At 39.1% G+C, this 20,479-nt stretch overlaps 1 protein-coding gene across 1 annotated transcript in view; it reads left to right on the top strand.

The window, feature by feature from the left end:
- DGKI (diacylglycerol kinase iota) overlaps positions 1–20,479 on the top strand; it is a 415,071-nt gene that overhangs the window by 351,359 nt on the left and 43,233 nt on the right. The window contains exon 28 of the mRNA XM_026511631.4: positions 15,687–15,712. Coding sequence (XP_026367416.3) covers positions 15,687–15,712 — 26 coding nt within the window. The remainder of the gene's footprint in view (positions 1–15,686; positions 15,713–20,479) is intronic.

Here is a 20,479-nt window from a genome sequence, read left to right as displayed (position 1 = left end):
CTGTCCTGCTTCTTCCGAGTACACGGCTCTCAGTGTTCAAGGGTCTATTTCAGGGTCTCAGCGGCCTCCTGTTCACTTACCTCCACAGTACCCTGTCCATCCCTTTGCTTCTTTCTCAGACTGCCAGCCAGGCTCTTATGTTCTCAGTGCATCTGCCTTAGATGAGTAATTTGATTAAATTGATTTAAAGTACGAGTGATAACATTGAAATCCTTCCAAAAATATTTGCCCATGAATCTCAGGTGGGAGGGATGTTGAGTAGTAATTGCTTGATATGTGCAGGAGTGGGGTGAGGGAGAGAAGGGGTGGGTATAGAGTGTGGATCTTCTCTCATGAACCTCTGGGGACCACTGAGCCCACAGCCCTGAGGAGACCAGCACAAGAAAAAACTTTATAACATGGAGAAACTACTTGCTTGGAATTCAGGGAGTCAGGGACCACGTTTTCCCTTTTCCGAACTTTTCTGGCTCTTGTGCTAATCACCAAGCATAAGAACATCGACAGCATTGCTTTACAGTTTCTCCAGTTCTCTCTTTGATGTTAGTCTCCCTCCATAAACCCCTTAGAGTCTCCTTAAAAGTGGGATAAAATGTTGTAAGTTCTGTATCTCCGACAACTCCCCAAATGGAATTAAGTTTATAGCCCTGCTTGATATTCGCACATGGAATTAATTATTCTCAAAGATAGTGTCTGTGGAGCCCACTTTCACTTCTTGTTCTCAATATCGCTGTGAGGTATGTGTATTAATTTTTCATTTGCTCATAGGGTTCCTTTACTAGTTTGGGTTGTTTGTAATATATTACTTAGAAACTGTCCTGTCCTTGGACACAGAAGCATGGGGAGGAGAGAGACACTTTTCAGATTCTGTTTCCCATGCCAGTGTCTTGACCATGAATTCCCTCTTCTGAGAAGTAGGTGAGGTGGGAGATGTTGATAGGAAAACTTCTGGAATATATCACACTTATCTTCAGGAGAAGTGCCAAAGCGGCTTCCAACTCCACCTCTTTTTTTTTTCTTCCATTTTCTAAAGCTGGATTCAGAAGTCCTTATTTAATAAAAATAAAATTAGTTGTGAGTAAGCCTTTCCCGGTTACCTTGGCCCCCACAAGGTAGATGGCTTATCCTGAATATTGTTATATGTGAGACAGCCTTTCATAGAAGTTTCTTGTGTTAACACTAGATGTGGGACTCAGATGATTTGCCTTCAGATCCCAGAACTTCATTTTCATTTACACTTAAAAAAAAAGTCCACATTCACAAAACACCAGGTCGATCATTTCTCAACGGGAGGCACAATCACAGGAGCTGTTGGCCGGAATTCACTGAACCACTAAGCTTAGAGCCAGTGGCTCTTGCTAACGGAATCTCCCTACTGATACTCCCTCCTGGCTCTCTGCACGTCTATCTCCTTTGGTTCAATTTCAGAATAACATGGCTTTTCTATTTCTTTACTCCCCCCCTTTTTTAAAATTAAGGAGGCAACTATATTTCAAAAGCTGATTTCTAATGTGAAGTATCACATCTTTTGTACCTGCACAGCTGTGCTGTGTCTCATACACAGTTACGTTCATGTCTTCAAAAATGCTAAAACACTTCCCAGGAATGTTCATATTTTAGGTAACAAAAAGTGTGATAGCCAAGTTTTCATGTTGAATGAACTTGGTCAGTGTTGATTTCTTCAATACCATTTCTTTCTTTCTTTTTTTTTATGTTATGTTAGTCACCATATAGTACATCCCTAGTTTTTGATGTAGTGTTCCATGATTCATTACTTGCGTATAACACCCAGTGCACCATGCAATATGTGCCCTCCTTAATACCCATCACCGGCCTAGCCCAATCCCCCACTGCCCTCCCCGCTGAAGCCCTCAGTTTGTTTCCCAGAGTCCATAGTCTTTCATGGTTCATTCCCCTTTCTGTTTACCCCCCACTTCATTCTTCCCTTTCTTCTCCTACCCATCTTCCTATTTCTTGTTCCATAAATGAGTGAAACCATATGATAATTGTCTTTCTCTGCTTGACTTATTTCACTTAGCATAATCTCTTGATCCGTTTCTTCCCTGTGTTTACTGCCCACTTTTGCCCCTTTGTTCTCATCTTTCCCCTTGATTTCAAAAAGCCTTTCCCCTCATTTTGTTGCAGTTCTTAGGCATGAACATTAGGTGGCAGTACAGTTTCAAGCTCAAAGGGCCCTTGGGGCTTCCTCCACAGCAAACTGATTGCGGGGGATGGAGAGGAGAAATCGAATTGTTACAAACCAGTGGTAAAACAGTGGTATTTTTTTTTAATGCCAATTAAATACAGGAACTTATTAAAAAAAAAACCGACCCAGATGTTATTTCAAGTACAGCTCATGTGGGGATCATCAGGTATATATTCGGGTAGGAGACTCTCAAAGAATAAGAAATTAAGAGCCTGAAGGGAATTAGAGGAAATTTACATCAAATGGAGAAATTACCAGACAGCCTTTATTATTTCGGTTCTGGGTCTTATTTCCTTACCTCCACACAAATACACATCTCACTCGCCTTCCTTCAAAATTGCTCTTTCCGCAGCACAACACCCCCCCCACCCCCCCCCCACCCCCCCGCCATGTGTGGTGAATGTTACCTTTGAGGCCGTTTGGCATTCCCTGAATGGGTTTGTGACCACTTGAATAGAGAATGTGTTTGTCTCTTTCATCTCAATGCCACTTTGTATGGTCACTGTAGCTTTCATCTCTTTGGCTCCCGTTCTCTTTTACTGTATGTGCTTTGTTCATTGTCTTAAGAGCAATATTCATAATTGGAAGAAAAGCAAACAAAGAGAGGATTGTTTGGTTGATGAAGATTCTCAGTGCTGAGGGATTTCTGGTTCTGTTTTACCTAGTTAGGGATGCTTTGGTGCTAAAGTAATGGTCGTGAAGTTGTCACCAGATCTGTGATCTCACTCTTTCTCCCTCAAGCTCTCAAAATGATGTCATAGGCTGGGCATAACAGTCCTCCAGGCAGTGCACATCCTTGAGGGAATCTCAAGGGAGAAAAGCTATTGTCCCATGATCATCTACAGCCATGCTTTCAAATCACAGTAAATCGTCCCTTGGCTTACTTGAATGAAAATTCTTCGTCTCTCAGCAGTTTCAGGAAATAAATTGAATTTGTGTAGCATCATCACTTCAAGGTAAAACAAAGGAAAAATAAAGCTGGTGTTCCTGCAGCAATGGCGTGGACTCCTGAACTGTGCCTGGAAGGGGAGTCCAGCTGGGAAATCAGTTTCCATTTGGGCTACTTCTCAGGAGTTTGTTAACAGAGAGCAGTACTGGTCCAGGCAGGGAACAGCACCCAACCCGGGGAGCTTTGCCCACACCTGAACGTTCCTGGCGTTCTTCAGGTGGAACAAGAGCACTGATTGGCACATGCTGGGAGGCTATCTTACAGAGAGATTGGGTTCTACCAAAGCATGGGGAAGGTGGATGAGATAAGCCCAGAGAACGTTCAGGGCTTTGGTAAGCAGAAGGAGAGAGAAATAAAAGGAGAATGATGAAAGAGGGAGAGGAAGAACACTCAGAGTTGACATAAATAGCTAGAAACCAGAGACTTCAATTTTCCTCTTCCTGGGTAGGATGGATGGCCACCTTTGTTTATGGAAAGTGGTGTTTTTGCTGTCGTCCTCATTCCTAAAGCTGGAGGGTAAAGCGGGAAGACAGACAGAAAAAGGAACATTGACAAAATACTCGTAGAGTAGCTTTCAGTGTGGGGGCACGGGCTGCTTTCCCCGTGAGGACATCACAGCCCAGCAATGGTTTATTTATTCGTAGTGTGCAGAGTGGTCTGTGGGGTAATAGAGCTTCTAGCTTACCCTATCATTTCTCATTTGTTTTTTATTATGATTCCATGTTAGTCGCCAGGAAATAAAGGGGCCCTGGCTCTTTTGGCCAGGTCTTTGAGTTGGTATGAATATGTCAGAGCTTCCTTCCCCCATCCACATTTAGAGAAATATTCTCTTGCTGAGTGTTTTTAGAATATGGATCTCTGCCTTTGTGCCTATTCAGACTTGGTTCTTACACCTGTTCTATATGTTTATTCCAAGTTCAAGTGACTCTATATGGTAACCCCATCCCTTGGCCCACTCTCCATCAGCTGATGGTTTAGAAATGCTAAGTAGAGGGTAAATGGGTTGGGGACACTGGGAAGGAACATTAACATTTATCTGTGAATGATTCTCTCCCAAAAGTAGATGGGTCCCCAATATTCATCCAATCTGTCTTTAAGAAAGACTTCATCTAAACTGGACAGTCTCTTGATCTCCTACCTACCTCCTAGGAAGGAAATGATACAGACATTCTGAGGAAGGGCCAAGTAGGGAAGCCATGGATGGTATTGATTCAAGCCACAAAATGACAAGAAAAGCAGAATATTGTAAAGAGGCTTAAAAAAAAGAGAGTCAGGACAGTATTATTCGAATAAAAAGATCTTGCGTTAGGATAAGCTTGCAGGTTTAGAGCATTTCATGCCGGTTGCCAAGAAAATGTGTTCATCTAAAATTTATTGCAAAGCATCATACCACGTCCTACGGGCTGAAGTAGCCATGATGCTCATGATCTCAGTTCCAGGTTTATTGATTAAAACAACAAGACATCACAAGAGGTGTAGTACTTGTTAAAGACTTTGCCTTCATAAATATATCACTCTTTGGCTTTTTGGCTCTTATGTGTGACTTTGCTGATTGAAAACTGGGCATATTTTCCAATGTCTTTAAGCCTTGTAATTGATCTACTTGAAAGATTAGAGGCCTTGAAGGGCAACTTGCTGATGGAAAGCAATCTAATAACTATCTTTGATTTTCTTAGAGATTCCTTGTGTCTTAGTGACTGACAACAGGGTCTGTAAGCTGTGCGGTTCAGTATAGTAGCAACTAGTCAGTGTGTGCCTGGTGTCTCATCCCTTCAGGTTCTTAACCGATTTTTTTTTTAAGCTTGTTTTATTTTAAGAAGTCAAGTGACTTTTGTTTTGGGACCCATAATATGTCTGTGCCGATTTCAATAAAAAATAATATTTTAATTGTTACCAGTTAAATTACATAATCCCCCATCTAAAACTAGTGTGTTGTTTTTCCTGGGGGCTTCCCTTATTTTTAAGTTCCTGTGTACATCCCAGTTGGAGAAGTGTCACCTTCATTCAAAAGGAAAGAACGGTATGAATATTCTGCTTAGCATGGTTCACATTGAGAAGAGGACTTTTATCAGCAAATCTTCAAATCAAAGTTTATAGAAAAGTAGTTGCAATCCCAGGAAGATAGCCATGGAGTAGGAGGACCCTAGACTTGCCTTGTACCATGAATACAACTGGATAGCTATCAATCATCCTAAATACCCTAGAAATTGACCTGAAGAATGGCAGAATGCACCCCACAATTAAAGGAAGAGACGAAGCCACATTGAAGAAGATATTAAGTTGGAAACACAGTTTGGGAGATAAATGTGTAGCTCCGGTGGAAAGGAGGGAACCACAGTCGTGGAAAAGGACGAGAGACAGACTAACAGGGAGTGCATGGGGAGAATGAATTTCCATTGCAGTTGGCTTGGTAAGCGAGAAGAGCCAAGTTTCATGAGTTCTTGCAACCAGAAGGGCTTAAAGCCTGAAGTTTTAAAGGTCAGCAAGCTTGGCTGGGATAGAGCCTGGAGGGCATTGTGCTGCTCTTGGGGAAAAGGCAGAGCTAACAGCCTGCAGACATACAGCATGGAAACAACAATCTGAAGAGCACCTATGACACACAATGGGGAGGTTATTCTCTCCTCTTGGAGCATGTACCAGAAGGTCAGGGCTTGTGGGATTGAGCCCCATGTCGGGCTCAGCATGGAATCTGCTTGAGATTCTCTCTCCCTCTGCCTCCTCCTTTGCCCCTCCCCTCAAGTGCTCTCTCTCACTCTCTCTCTCTCAAATAAATAAAATCTTAAAAAAACAAAACAAAACAGGAGATTTAGTTGACTTTCGTAACACAGAGAAACAAGCACAGAGACTTAGATAAAATGAAGAGACAGAGAAATTTATCCCAAATTAAAGAACAGGACAAGGCCATGGCCAGATATCTAAGTGAAATAGATATAAGTAGCATGCCTGATGGAGTATTTTAAGCAATGATCATAGGATACTCACTGGACTTGAGAAAAGAGTAGAAGATGTGAGTGAGACCCTTAACACAGAGATAAGGAATAACAGAGAAAAAGGGCTCAATAAATGAAATGAGAAACACACTTGATGGAATGAACACCAGGCTGAAGAAGAAGAGGAATGAGTTAATGACCCAGAAGGCAAAGTAATGTTAAGTAATCAAGCTGAACAAAAAATAAAAAGAACTATGCAAAATGAGAATAGCCTAAGGGAACTCAGTGGCTCCCAACAACTGTAATAACATTCATATTATAGGAATTCCAGAAGAAGAGAGAGAAAGGGGACAGAAAATATATTCAAAGACATAATAGCTGAAAACTTCCCTGGCTGGGGAAGGAAACAGATATCCAGATCCAGGAGGCACAGAGAACTTGCATCAAAACCAATAAAAGAAGATCCACACCAAGACAAATTGTATGGCAAAATATAGTGATAAAAAATTGTAGAAGCAGCAAGACAAAAGAACACAATAACTTACAAGAGAAGACCTATAAGGCTAGCAGGGGATTCTTCAGAAGAAACTTTCTAAGCCAGAAGGGAGTGGCATGATGTATTCAAAGTGCTAAATGGGAGACATCTGCAGCCAAGAATACTCTATCCAGGAAAACTCACTCAGCATAGAAGGAGAGATAAAGAGTTTCCTAGATAAACAAAAAGTAAAGGAGTTCATGACCGCTGAAACACACTAAAAGAAACATTAAAGGGGACTCTTTGAGTGAAAAGGAGAGACCAAAAGTGACAGTATAAGGGTAGGAAACGAAAGCAGTAAAAATGAATATTTCTGAAAAAAAAAATCAGTCAAGTAACTCACAAAATAAAAGAATGTCAACTGTAACAACACATACCTAAAACATGAGGATGGGAGGAATAAAGAACGTGTTCAGACTTAAACTACCATCAACGTAATATAGACTACTATATGCCGAGGAGGTTATATACAAATGTAATGTAACCATACATCAAAAACCACTAATAAATATGCAAAAAATAAAGACAAAGGAATCCAAATATATTAGTAAAGAAAATCAGCAAAACATGAAAGAAAGACAAGAAAGGATCAGAGAAAATCTTCAGAAACAACCAAATAATAATATGACCATAAATACATAGCTATCAGTAATTACTTGAATGTAAATGAACTAAATGCTCTAATCAAAAGACATAGGGTGACGGGTAGGAGAAAAAGAACAACACCATTCTATATGCTGCTTACAAGAGACTCATTTTAAACCTAAAGACACCTGCAGTTTGGAAGTGAGGGGATGCAAAAACATGTATCATGCAAATGGAGGTCAAAGAAAGCTGGAGTAGCAATACTTACATTGGACAAAAAAGACTTTAAAACAAAGACTATAGCAAGAGACAAAGGAGAGCACTATATAATAATAAAGGGAACAATCCAACAAGAAGATATAACAATTATAAATATTTATGCACCCAACATGGGAGCACCCAAATACATAAAAGAGTTAATAACAAACACAAAGGAACTAATTGATGATAATAAAATAATAGTAGGGGACCTAAACACCCCACTTACATCAATGGACAGATCATCTAAACAGAAAATAAACAAGTAAACTATGGCTTTGAAGGACATACTGGACCAGATGGATTTAACAGATATATTCAGAACATTCCGTCCTAAAATAATGCACATTCTTTTCAAGTGCACGTGAGTCATTCTTCAGAATAAATCACATATTAGCCTACAAAATAAGCCTCAACAAATTCAAGAAGATCAGAGTCATACCGTGCACTTTTTTGGACCACAACACTATGAAACTAGAAGTCAACCACAAGAAAAATTCTGGAAAGACCACAAATACATGAAGGACAAATAACATGCCATTAAACAATGAATTGGTCAATTAGGAAATAAAAGAAGAACTTAAGAAGTACATGGAAACACATGAAAATGAAACCACAAGGGTCCAAAACTTTTGGGATGTAGCAAAAGCAGTTTTAAGAGGAAAGTTTATAGCAATACAGGCCTGGAATCAAGAAAAATCTCAAACAACCTAACCTTATACCTAAAGGAGGTAGAAGAACAATAAACAAAACCTAAAACCAGCAAGAGGAAGTAAAGATTAGAGCAGAATTAAATGACATAGTAATTAAAAAATACGAATAGTACAGATCAATGAAGCCAGGAGCTGGATCTTTGAAAAACATCAATAAAATGCATAAACCTCTAGCCAGACTTACCAAGAAAAAAAAAAAAAAGACAAAGGACTCAAATAAATAAAATACATATGTGAGAGGAGAAATAACAACTAAAGCTACAGAAATACTGACAATTATAAGAGAATATTATCAAAATTATATGCCAACAAATTAGACAACCTAGAAGAAATGGATAAATTCCTAGAAACATGTCAACTACCAAAACTGAAACAGGAAGAAATAGAAAATTTGAACAAATCTATCACCAACAAAGAAATTGAATTAGTAATCAAAAAATTCCCAACAAACAAAAGGCCAAGACCAAGATGGCTTCACAGGTGAATTCTAGCAAATATTTAAGGAAGAGTTAATGCCCATTCTTCTCAAAATATTCCAAAAAATAGAAGAGGAAGGAAAACTTCCAAATTCATTCTATGAGGCCAACATTATCCTGGTACCAAAACCAAATAAATCACTAAAAAAGAAAACTACAGGCCAATATCCTTGATGAACATAGATGCAACAGTCCTCAACAAAATACTAGCAAACCCATTCCAACAATATATTTAAAAAATCATTCATCATGATCAAGTAGGATTTATTTCTTGGTTGCAGGGGTGGTTCAGTATTCACAAATCAATCAACATGATACATCACATCAGTAAGAGAAAGGATAAAAACCATCTGATCATTTCAATAGATGTAGAAAAAGCATTTGACAAAGTACAACATCCATTCATGATAAAAGCCCTCAACAAAGTAGGTTTAGAGGGACATACCTCAACATAATAAAGGCCATAGATGAAAAACCCACAGCTAACATCATCCTTAATGGGGAAAAATGGAGAGCTTTTCCACAAAGGCCAGGAACAAAACAAATTTGCCCATTCTCACCACTTTTATTCACCATAGTACTGGAAGTCCTAGCCACAGCAATCAGACAACAGAAAGAAATAAAAGGCACCCAAATTGGCGAGGAAAATTAAAACTTTCACTAGTTGCAAATGACATAATACTATATGTAGAAAACTTGAAACACTCCACCAAAAAAAAAAAAAAAAAACCTGCTAGAACTGATAGATAAAGTTGCAGGATACAAAATCAATGTACAGAAATCTGTTGTATTTCTATACACCAATAGTCAAGCAACAGAGAAATTAGGAAAACAATCCCAGTTACAGTTGTACCAAAAATAATAAGTTACCTAGGAATAAACCTAACTAAAGAGGTGAAAGACCTGTACTCTGAAAACTATAAGACACTGATGAAAGTAATTGAAGATGACACAAAAAAATGGAAAGATATTCCATGCTCATGGGTTGGAAGAATAAATATTGTTAAAATGTCTATACTGCCCAAAGCAATCTACAGATTTAATGCAATCCCTATGAAAATATCAACAGCATTTTTAACAGAACTAGAACAAACAATTCTAAAATTTGTATGGGACCACGAAAGACCTCCAAAAGCCAAAGCAATCTTGACAAAGAAAAGCAAAGCTCAAAGCACCACAATTCCAGACTTCAAGTTATTTTACAAAGCTGTAGTAATCAACACAGTATGGTACTGGCACAAAAACAATCACATAGATCCAGAATAGAATAGAAAACCCAGAAATAAACCTACAGCTATATGGTCAGTTAATCTTCAACAAAGCAGAAAAGAATATCCAGTGGGAAAAAGACAGTCTCTTCAACAAATGGTGGTGGGAAACTGGACCACTTTCTTACACCATAAGCAAAAATCAATTCAAAATGGATTAAAGACCTACATGTGAGACCCGAAGCCTTAAAAATCCTAGAAGAGAACACAGGCAGTAACTTCTCTGACATTGGCTGTAGCACCTTTTTTCTAGGTACGTCTCCTAAGGCAAGGGAAACAAAAGCAAAAAAACTATTGGAACTACATCAAAATAAAAAGCTTCTGCACAGCAAAGGAAACAAACTGAAAGGCAACCTATGAAATAGGAGAAGATATTTTGAAATGACATAGCCAATAAAGGTTTCATATGGAAAATACATAAAGAACTTATACAACTCAACACCCCAAAACAAATAAGCTAATTTAAAAATGGGCAGAAGACAAGAGCAGATATTTCTCCAGTGAAAACATCCAGATGGCCAACAGACACATGAAAAGATGGGCAGTGTCACTCACCATCAGGAAATGCAAGTCAAAACCACAACGAGACATCATCTCACATCTGTCAGAATGGCTAATATCAAAAACACAAGAAACAACAGTTGTTGGCGAGGATGTGGAGAAAGAAGGAACCCTCATGCACTGTTGGTGGGAATGCAAACTGGTGCAGCCACTCTGGAAAAAAGTATGGAGGTTCCTCAAAAAGTTAAAAATAGAACTACGATATGATTCAGTACGTGTACTCCTGGGTATTTACCCAAAGAATACAAAAACACTAATTCAGAAGGATATATATACCCCTATGTTTATTGCAACATTATTTACAATAGCCAAACTATGGAAGTGGCCTGAGTGTCCGTTGATAGGTGAAAGGATAAAGAAGGAGTGGTATATCTCTACAATGGACTATTATTCAGCCATAAGAAAGAATGAAATCTTGCTATTTGCAACAACATGGATGGAGCTAGAGAATATTATGCTAAGTGAAATAAGCCAGTCAGAGAAAGACAAATACCATAGGGTTTCACTTGTCTGGAATTTAAGAAATGAGGCAAATGAGGAAAGGGAAAATAAAAGAGAGAGAAAGAGAGACAAATCAAGAAACTGACTCATAACTACAGAGAACAAACTGATGGTTACTGGAGGGGAGGTGGCTGGGGAGGGGGTAAATAGGTGATGGGGATCAATGACTGCACTTGTCATGATGAGCACAGGGTGATGTATGGAATTGTTAAATCACTATATCTGTACACCCGAAACTCTTATAACACTGTAGGTTAATTAACTGGAATTAAAATAAAAACTTAAAAAGCGAAAAAAAAAATTCACAGAGGAGTAATTCAAACTGAAAAACAGCAAGACATTTCCACAAAGCAGTTACTCAAATGGTTGAATAAATGAATGGCTTGCACCTTAATATATTTTTAGTTATTATGGATCTTTTACCTCCTCTTAATATTCTTTTCCCAGAGCAGTGGTGATACAATAGAAAGAGCCCTCAAGCTGTTTCTATAATTTACTGATTCGAAGACTCTGGACCAACGTTCGCTCTTTTCTTCTGCTGTAGTATTAGGACTTTTCATAATCATTGTATTTCTCCTTTATGTTTCTGCTTACAGAAACATATTCCATCCTTTACTTCTTCCTTCTTTCCCCTCTTCCCTTTTTTCCATTTCTAAATTTCGTGGAGGTCTAATAATAGTGTTCACCAGCCCCCTGCCGTTATCTTTTTAGTGTACTCCTACCTTCAGTTTGGTTTGATCCTTACCCCGCTTTCTTCTTGGAGTATTTTCATGTAGATAGCATGCTGGTTCCTTTTTCTTTATCACTCATATTTGTTTTGGAGGAATTCTTTTTGGAACTGTTGGTTTGGAATGGAAAATTAGGGATGGTGGGTTTGTGTGTTTCTGGAAGCTTGACTTTGGGTCTGTTTTCAAATTCTTTTTTAAGAGCACTGTCCTCTGGGGTTTGATTTCTCTTCTGACTAGCAAGACACCTGGCTCAGAGCAGAGGGCTTTCTGCTAGATTTTGTGGTGCACAGTGTAGCTCAGATCTTCTGAGATCAAAATACGCTTTCTCCGTCTCCCTGAAACTTGGCCAAATTTTTCCTGTACTTGGTACCTCTTTTTATACATGGTTTCGGTTTCTGGGTATCTTATAGCTTAGTCAAAGACGATGCTTTCTTTCCTGCTTCTCATTCTCCCCATTACTTTTCATGAATTTCAAAGAGAAGAGCAGAAGCTTTGCAGTAATAGTTTTTTAACTTGTCTTCTGCCTTTATTCTTGCTTTTTTATTCTACTCTGTACAGCCAGCTGCTCAGAAGCACCAGTGAGAATGTATGAGCTCACTGCTTCAGAAACTCGCTTCATTTAGCTTGGAAGGTAAACTACCAGCACTTCGAAATGGCTTTGTCAGGCCCTATATGAAATGGTCCCTGCCTCTTCTGTCTCCAGTCCTAACTTATCACTCCTTTACATTTTAGCAACGCTGAGCTCCTTGTCTGCCTGATAACGTATTATGATATTTCCTATCCACATTCCCTGTCGTATGCCTGGTGCTTTTGCCTGGCATTCTTCTCCTTTCTTATTTACCTAACAAGCTTCTGCTTTTCCTTCCAAGCCCAGCTCCCATGGTTCCGGCTTTCTGAAGTCTTCTCTCACTCTTCTGTAACAGAATGGGTCTCTCTCTCATGCTCCCTTTTTACTTCACACGTATTTTGATGATTCCATTTTCTTTCACTCTAATCATTTGTTTACCTATTTTTCTCCTTCACTAGATTGAATTCCTTGAAATCGGCAGCTTGGTTGTCTCTGTATCCCCATCACGAGGCACAGGGCCTGGTACCTAATAGGGTCTCAAATAATAATTATTATTTAGGTTTGAATCAACATAAACAGAAAGATTTGAAAGAAGAGACAGATTTTTAAATCCGGGACTTGAGTTTTTGTTTTTGTTATTTGCTGAATTTGAGTGACATGTTAATAAAAATGTTTTTTAAAAAACCCGCAAAACAAAACTAAGCAAAATCAAGTGTAACTATTCTACAGACTGCCACAAAGGACTAGTCCTGAGGAAAGAGGCGAGAACTCTAAATCCTGGAGTTCTTCGAATGCTGGTCATAGTTTACATTATGAGAGCGACACTATCCCCGAGATAAAGTGTAAATGGAAGAGAAATAAACAGGAGAAGAACCACAAGTCTTGCAGGTGCAGTGGGAGGAATGAGCAGTGAACTCTCCTTCATTCCTCATTTGTCAGGTTGAGGAAGATTATCTGTTCCTGGGGTTCAACCTCTCTGTTTTAAAAATAACTCCTTCTCTTGCTGATTTCATGAATTTTCCCCTTTCCTGAGCTAGGTTCTGTAAAACTTTTTATGCCCATTTCCAGCAATAATGGATGATGTGCATGTCTCAGTAGTATAATTTAGTGACTCGTTAGAGTGAAAGGTGAAATACTAAGTGAGGATTGAAATACTCCATATGTCTTAAAATTCCACAAATCCAGGCATGTGGGAGACATTCAGCACAGAAACTCAACATGACTAATCCTTAGCAAACACTCTGAAATTGATAGTTCTTCCCCACTGCCTGGACGACTGTATCCCCTTGGGACTTTAACGAAGCCATCTGGAATTTTTCAGATTTAATATTAATGGTTTGCTTTCACAGAAAGGCACCAAAAGCCTTGCTTTGCAAGCCTTCCACCTGAGACATTTAGTCGTCTGTTGGCATGAATTTTTCTTTGTTCCTATAGCTCTGTGAGAAATTAATTGCCAACAATCCAAGATGTGTTTTTGCTTAATTCCCATCAGAAAACACCAGGCTGAAGATATTGCCTAGTTGCTGACTTCTTTTTATGCCCTAGGCATCTTCAGAAATTATCTTATTTCAAATACGTTTCTCAGTAGACTCCCCTTCCAATCCCATTCACATCTATTTAGCACTTTCTCCCCCTTTCTTTTCCTAACCACTAAGGCAGATCGTGGGTCTCTGTTGCTGGGTGTACTAGATGTCTTTTGGCTCTGGGAATGCTCACATTATCCCTATGCTGGAGCTTGTCTCCCTCCTTTGGCTCTTCCCTCAGGGCTGGCCTAGGAGCTTGGCAAACCTGTCTTATAGGTGGTTTGAAGGTGCCATAGTGATTTTTTTGAGGCTCTCCAAAATGGGCTTGAGTCTAAACACCAGTGTGGTGGTGCTGCCATTAATTCAATTCAACAAATGTTAATCAGGGGCTCATTCTATACTATGTAAGAAATGGTCTTAGTTTTCTATTTGCTCATAACCCAGTGGGGAAGACTGGCGTGTGATAGTATGAATCAGGGAAATCCCAAGGAGAGCCCAGATTGGCTCCACCTGGGGAGGCCAAGTGGCATTTCTCAAGCAGCCAGCTCTGCAGGGATGACTTAGCCTGGTGCAGCTTCACTCTCAGAGCTCCCTGTGTCCATCACCCAGATGCCAGTTTCCTCCCTACCGAATCTGGGGACCCTCTGTTGTTTTCACATGCAAAAGTTTGTTTGAAGAGACTAGTAAGGTTGAAATGATTTGACACTTTGCCACTAAGGGAAGTTCAAGGCTTTCCCACCATGACTGCTGTGTCCTTGTACTTTACTGATCACTCAAATAATGGGCAAAAATATTACCAATCAGTAGATAAAGTAAAGCATTCTCAAGCATCCCACAGTAGCTAAAATCTTCCTTCAACCACTGTGCATCCATGGAACCATTCTTGCCCCAACACTAGTTATATTAACAGGTATATTACTAAATGCTTGTGTTTCCCTTTGGTCATCTTCCCGCAATGGACCCTAGCAGGCTGATCATTTAGAACAGAGGATGCCTCCTGGCTGGTTTCTTGCCTTTCCCTTCAAAATTCTATCACCTGTTACTGCAGAATTATACATCTCACTTTATCCCAAGGAAAGAACGAGCTGATAGAATCAAGACTGTATCTTTCAAGCTTGAGGGGAATTCATCCTCAAGGTTGTGTCTGTATTGCTCAGTGTAACTCAGTGGTCAACTGAGGAAGAAAGAAAGGTTTTTATTGTGAAAGGGTTGATAATGATGCTTCATCAGTGTCTTCCTAACATAATTGGAGATAAGCCCCAAATGGTATGAAAAGTCATCGATTTATACAAGTTCTGTGGGACCCCAATGGTTGCGCTCTTGCCTCATCCTGGTTCTTACAGAGTTAGAGCTATGAGGCCAGCACCCAGAAGGTCTATGTCAAGCTCACTTAAACCTTAAATTCCACAAAGAGTGAAAACAAAAAACAATAATGATAAGGGCACGTATTATTTATTTTACTTCTGTCTCATTTTTATTCTCCAAGTAGATTTCTTTTTACTTACACTCAACCTAGTGCTTATTTACATTCTTGGAGGCTTGGCCTTCAGTGACATCACAGGATTCCATCCATTACCACCTTTCTATGACTTTTCTATTTGTGTGCCATAAATCCAGACTTAACTAAGTTTGTTGCAGTCCCGTGACATGGTGCAATGGACTGAAATTTTATTGACCCAACCACCCAACCAAGCCAGGTAAGCTTCGGGAGTGATTGATTAGAATATACCATGCAACCAACAAATTAATTACACTGTCTACTATATTGACTTTCTATTTAATTGAATTTGGGGATAATATTTCTAGGAGATTATTCTTGATCATTATTGCTTTTATAATTATCAGTATCATTTACAAAACATTTATCATGCTTATTATCTCGTTTTAGGTCACCAGTCTCTTCAGAAGATCACGGTAAGACTGTCTTCCTTGTACTAATTCAAGATTAAAAGTTGAGCTCATTCCTTGCATTTCACTGTCAGAGGAAAGAATTATTCAAGGAAGTGTTTCTAAGACATTGGCCTTGTATTTTTTTTTTTTCATGTGAAATGTCATGCAGTTTTAAAGACTCAATGCATCCTCGCTAAATGTGATATTTCGTAGTATCCTCAAATCTGTTATAACCATTTTGGTTGACAGATACCATGAAGCTTAATGTATCTACCTGATTTCTGTCCCATCACTGGATACTTTTTATGACTTGGGGCTAACTGTGTAACTTCTCTGGATCATAGATTTTCATCTTTAAAATGAGAATTTGTAGTAGATATTCCCAAAAGACCCTTCAAAATTGGATGTTGGAATTTACCAAAAGTATTAGAAGTCTGATATGAACCTAATCAGTAGTGGTAGGAATTGTTACCCAGCTGAGGTGAGTTCTTCACAGTTAAGACACAATTATTTCATTCAAAGGATAAAATGTATAGTTTTGTCACATCTTCCTTTGGGAGTTCATTTATTCAGTCAGTCATTCAAAAATGTTCACTAAGTGTCTACAGTGGGTCTGTGATACTATATAATCATATTATACAAATATGCTTTGGGGGACCATCTGCAGAGACAATGGTAGGTAACAGAATTTCCCCCCTCAAGGAGCTTTATGAGCCTAGTGGTGAAGAGGGTGGCGGAATGACACATACCTCCTGCAATATAAAGTGAAATGTGGTTAATCTTATAAAGGGGAGGTACACCAGGACTCAGTACTACCAGCATTCTTCTTCGTGCCGTGCCTAATTAATGAAGGGCACCATTATGCATCCAGCCAGCTAAGTATAACACAGGAAAGCTGCTGTCAGCTTCCCTCTTTGTCCACTTATTCTCTTTGGTCACTAAATTTTATTAACTCTGGTTTTATATTTCTTTTATCTCTATTCTCTTTTCCGTCCCCATTGCTGTAGCTTAGGGTCTCTCCGTGTCTTACTTGGACTTTTAAAATTGTCTTAAAATTGATGTCCATACCCTAGTTTTCCATCCTCTAATTCGTTGTACACTTGGACAGCACCACACTGTCTGCTCTACAGCAAAAATCTGCTCCCATTGCCTATGGTTTGAAATCTTATCAATAGACCAATCATTGTATTCAGCTTTCCAATATTATATTTTAATGTGGAATGGAAATCCTAAATGATGGAATCTTTGTTTACTTCTGCTTACTGCTTCTTTTGACATCTTTTCCCCTTTCTCCTACCCATGCTGAATGTTCTAGCCATGTGGTATTGCATCTAATTTCTGGAACTCACCATGTGTTCACGTTTCCTGCTTTTATCCATGCTGTTCTTTGTGACAGGAAGCTACTCCTTCTTTTTGCAATATGTATGGTTTACACTTCCCCTTTGAGACCTTGCTAATCATCTCATCCTCTCTGAGAACTTTCTGACACACTTACCATTTACATGAAATATTTTTCTTCTAGAATTTAACACATACATATGATGCCTGATTTACCTGTCTCCCCTGCTAGGCTGTGAGTTCTTTGACACAGATCCCAACAGATAGCAATCATTCAACAAAAGCTTATTAAGTGAATGAGTTAAGGACAAAGAGAGGGAGTTTTAGGCAGGCATATTCTGCCATATCATAAGGTCTCCCAAAGTATTGAAATAAGGTGTATCACCTTCTCTGAAGATCATAGGGCAAATCATGTGTAGACCTATTGAGTCAGAATGAGGTAACCAACCGCCTAATGATGACCTATTACATGTGCTATTTTACTCATCGGTGTTGGTATAACTAGGTTTTTTATTGCATGTTTAGAGATCCTTGGGCTTCCAAGTTCCGTTGATTCAAAACTTTTATTTTGATCTAGGGTTCACCTAACTGACTTCTGTTTGCTTTGGCCTTCCAATCTATTAGAACTTATCCCCTATTCCCAAATAAGGGGTGTGGGGACTTCTGAATTATTATTCTGTAGTTCGCTAGGAATTCTTAAGAGGTTATGAGCTAACAGTGAGCAGGTGGTGGCATCATTGGAAATCCTTGGGAAATGCCTATCACCAGAAAGACTTGCTCAGTATGAATAGCCTTTCCGAATTAATTATTTTAAGAACTAGTATGTATGTAAGAACTATTATGTGATTAGTTAAAGAAACATTATCCAAATTTGAGGGCTTTTATATTTTCATGGCTTCAAAAGTTATTACACGTCCATACCTCAAGGTTTGATTCTACAACTTCCAAAAACTACTCAAATATGTAATGTGAAATTTCAGTGCTGATTTGTATAATCTTATTAATTTTCCATCATCTTCTAGCCCATGTATCCTTGGAAAATATTCTTATCCTTTTCTTTTACCACCAAGATTTTCTACTAGCACTTAAAATATGTTTTCTCATGCTTATATATTTTTAAGTGTTCATGTTTTCTCTGATTCTCATTAAACCTCCTGAATATTCTATCAAGCTTACATTTGTACACAATAATGATATTGCAATATGTATGCTTTTAAGAATGGTAAGAAGTAACATTTTTGCTTTCTCAAACTTAGCGATAGAAAAATTGAGGCTCAGCGGGCAAATGGATTGTAAAATTAGAATATAAAGCCCCATGCCTCTTGACTTTCTGTTTTGTTGGCTTACTACCAATGACTTACTTTTCTCTCTAATAACGGTTGCTCTGGCTACCTTCAAAACAGACTTTATTTTTGAGAAAACCTAATTTTCCGAAGTCCAGTATACCCGGCGTTCTCAGTTCCCACAGGTTACCTTTCGTAGAAAATAGGCTTGACTATCATGGCTCTGTCATTTACCCTCTCTTAGCCTCTACTTCCTTATCTGTAAGGTGGAGCCCATCATATCTACCCTGTCTACCTCGGGGGATTATGAGTTCAAGAGGGAGGTCATCTGTGAAATCACCTTCCAGTTTCCTAAAAGCACCCCAAACACAATGCTATTATTGTCCAGGCATGGATGTGGAGGTGTGAGTTTATTAATGATGTTTGCTGAACATTGCGTACTGTCTTTGAAAAGTTAAAAGGTGTACTGGGGATGGAGGAGGGGTTGAAAACTGTTTCCTTCAATGTTATCATTAAATATTGTGTTTTCATTGGAAACCTTCTTATATCTGGATGAGGAAGAGTAAAGTGGTTAATACGCCACGCACCTCTTAGTGGCAAAGTGAAGATACAGTTCATGATCAGATGCGGGCTCCTACGGAATACTGACCATATGAGGCATAAATGGAATGTGAAGTGTTCCTATTTGTACAATATAGTATCAGAGTCATTAAGAATACAGGCTAAAATTTATTGAGCACTTTTTTATGCGGAGACACTGCTGAAGTACTTCAGCCGTATTACTTCATTTCGTCTTGAACAAATAGTACACAGTACATGTGTTATCCTCAATGTTTTAGTGGGGGAAACAGGCTGGAGGTACGTAAATAACTTGCTTAAGATCACACAGCTAGTAAGTGGTAGAGTTAATTTTCCAACCCAGTTCTAACACCCACCTCTTGCTCATTTCTGTACCATGTCTCTAGAAAACAAAAGAAATGATCGTCAGCATTAAGGTGATTTGATAGAATTATAGAGAAGAAAAAAATTCCCTCTAACAAGAGTTTATTTACTACCGTGTAAGTAATCTCTTTTTAATGACAAAACAAAGCAGAACAAAAATAACCACCTGTCTCTCCTGCTGGGAATGATTTGTCCCTGTAGAAAAAGTAAATACCAATGTCACATTCTCTCATAATTAGTTAACTGAGTGAAACCGAAGCTTCAGGGAAACCTGCCACACCAGATCCCGGGGGAAACATTACATTTTAATGTTGCAGCTGCAAGCTGGAGTTCTACCCCTTGTCAGAAGATAAGCCTGGCAGTGATTGATTGCCCTGCCCTAGGAGTTTCCTCTGCTTTTAGTGCCTATCACCTCATCATTTAAGCTCTCCAGGGAGCCAAGTCCTGTGCCCAGGCTGCTTTGCCAGGGCTCTCAGATTCTGTTCTGCATCATAGCCTGCTTATTCTGGGGGGCCTCTGAGAATGCCTCTCGGCCGCTGCTCCCTGTGGCCCTGCACTGCCAGGGGGTCATCTTCCAGCTAATGTCTGCTCACTTCCCAAATACAGGACAGTCACCGATGCTCTTGCAAGGCAGGGCCAACAATCTGATTGCCCTGGAGGTCTGAAGCAGGCATCCCCTTCCTGTCCTCCCTCCTAGACCTGTTGGCAGTAATGCTCTCACATCATATGGGAGCTTTTTTGCTGCAACAGTAACACTGTGGGCAAGGATGGGAGTAGCAGGTATCTGGAAATAAAATTTTAATGATCACAGTCCCTAGCGTAAGTGCCCAAAGAGGAGTTTACTATTGGACTTGGAGGCAGTTTTACTTTGTGGTACGTTGTGCAAAAACAAAACAAAACAAAAACAAAAACAACAAAAACCGCATACATTGTGGGGTGGCCTAAAGCTCTTTAATAGATCAATAACAATCTCTTGGCTCAAATATCATAGACAGATCTATTTCTCCAATATAAACATGTATATAGGCAGTTTTGCTGACATAGATAATATTCATAAAAAGGTACAGAATTTACCAGCTCAGTTTGAATGATAACCAACCACCTGCCCAGGCCCAGCCTAAGACATGAAACATCCGTAGTCATCTAGAAGCTTCATGTTTCCCTTTCTGTTTACATTCTCTTCCCTCTCCTGCAGCAGTACCTCTGTTCTGCTTTTTTGTTAAGAATT

This window comes from Ursus arctos, unplaced genomic scaffold, assembly GCF_023065955.2.
Source record: "Ursus arctos isolate Adak ecotype North America unplaced genomic scaffold, UrsArc2.0 scaffold_3, whole genome shotgun sequence".
Classification (NCBI taxonomy): Eukaryota; Metazoa; Chordata; class Mammalia; order Carnivora; family Ursidae; genus Ursus; species Ursus arctos.
Note: the sequence above shows the minus strand (reverse complement) of the source record. Positions and strands in the feature narration are given on the sequence as shown.